Below are 1,202 nucleotides of genomic sequence, written 5' to 3' on the forward strand. Positions count from 1 at the left end.
CCAGCTGCAGGGGTTGGGCAGGGAGGGGTCCCACGGGGTAGGTGGCTGGGGACATGGTGTGGGAACCACCCTCGCCCTGCCACAGGGTGTGACTTACGTGAGGGCTCTCTCCAGGCGGCCCCGCTGGGACCCGATCACCTCTCCCAGCGCCACGAACGCCTGCCCCAGGAAGTCCTGTGCCCCAAGCACAGCGCTGTGAGACCCCAGGGCTCTTGCTACAGCCCCCCACCACCCACACCCACCCCTCACCCTCCCAGTGCACCCATGGGACCTGCAGCCACCCTGCCCCAGGGCTACCCCATGTACCCTGAACCCACACTGTACCCCACGAGCCACCTCTGTCCCCAGGACCCATCCTGCACCTCCCAGAACCACCCCACATACTCACACAGCTGTGGACCCGCCCCAGCCACCCCACATGCCCTGGACCCATCCTGCACCCCTTGAGCCTCCCTACACTCATCCTGCACCCAAAGCCACCCCTGTGGTGTGTCCCGGCCCCATGCTGCACCCTGCTCCACCGGGCACCCCCGGGAGGGCCAGGCTCCCAGGGGCTGATGTGAGGCAGGCACCTACCTTCTGCCAGTCCCCACGGGGCACGGAGAGATGGAGAGCGTGTTAGAGCCCTCCGAGAGGCACCCGTCCCCCCTGACAGCACCCACGACCTCGCGGTGCCCCACAGTGGCATCACACCGGGGCATCGCCGTGCGTCCCCCCAGCACGGGCCGTGCTCACCTGCTTTAAAATGGAGCAGGTCTTGGAGTCCACGTTGTAGCTGGTGGTGGGAGAGCAGAACCCTGAGCCAGAGCCCACGGGGGTGCCCTGGCACACAGCCCTGCTCCCCCACCCATCCGGGCTTTTCGCTGCCGTAGCCTCATTTATCATCCTTGTTTATTATCCTTATTTATTACCAACTCGGCACTTTGTTCCGCCCCGAGCGGGGCCGAGCCCTTACCCGGCCGCCCTACTCACACGTCGAAGCGGAGGTTTTGCTTCTCCTCGAAGTAGTAGTCAAGGACAAACTTGCGGACAAAGTCGGGGTTCAGGGTGTTGTCGATCACCTCGGTGCGCCCGAACTGCGGGAAGGGGGTGAGGATGGACCCCTCCCCAAGACCCCTCCCCATCGCAGCTGCCCCAGCGTTAATCCCAGTGGGGGATTAACAGCTGCTGGCGGGGGCAGATACTTAGTGAAGATGCAGAGG

General features: G+C 64.8%; 1 protein-coding gene across 1 annotated transcript in view; it reads right to left on the reverse strand.

The window, feature by feature from the left end:
* The window catches only part of LOC104499026 (copine-9-like), a gene marked incomplete at its 3' end in the record, with an annotated part of 2,373 nt that extends 1,249 nt beyond the window's left edge, over positions 1-1,124 (reverse strand). The window contains 3 exon segments of the mRNA XM_010142475.1: positions 81-174; positions 736-775; positions 973-1,124. Of these exon segments, the coding sequence (XP_010140777.1) occupies positions 81-174; positions 736-775; positions 973-1,124 (286 nt within the window).
* Positions 1,125-1,202: the final 78 nt, after the last annotated feature.

Source organism: Buceros rhinoceros, unplaced genomic scaffold (genome assembly GCF_000710305.1).
Source record: "Buceros rhinoceros silvestris isolate BGI_N320 unplaced genomic scaffold, ASM71030v1 scaffold24588, whole genome shotgun sequence".
In the NCBI taxonomy this organism is placed as follows: Eukaryota; Metazoa; Chordata; class Aves; order Bucerotiformes; family Bucerotidae; genus Buceros; species Buceros rhinoceros.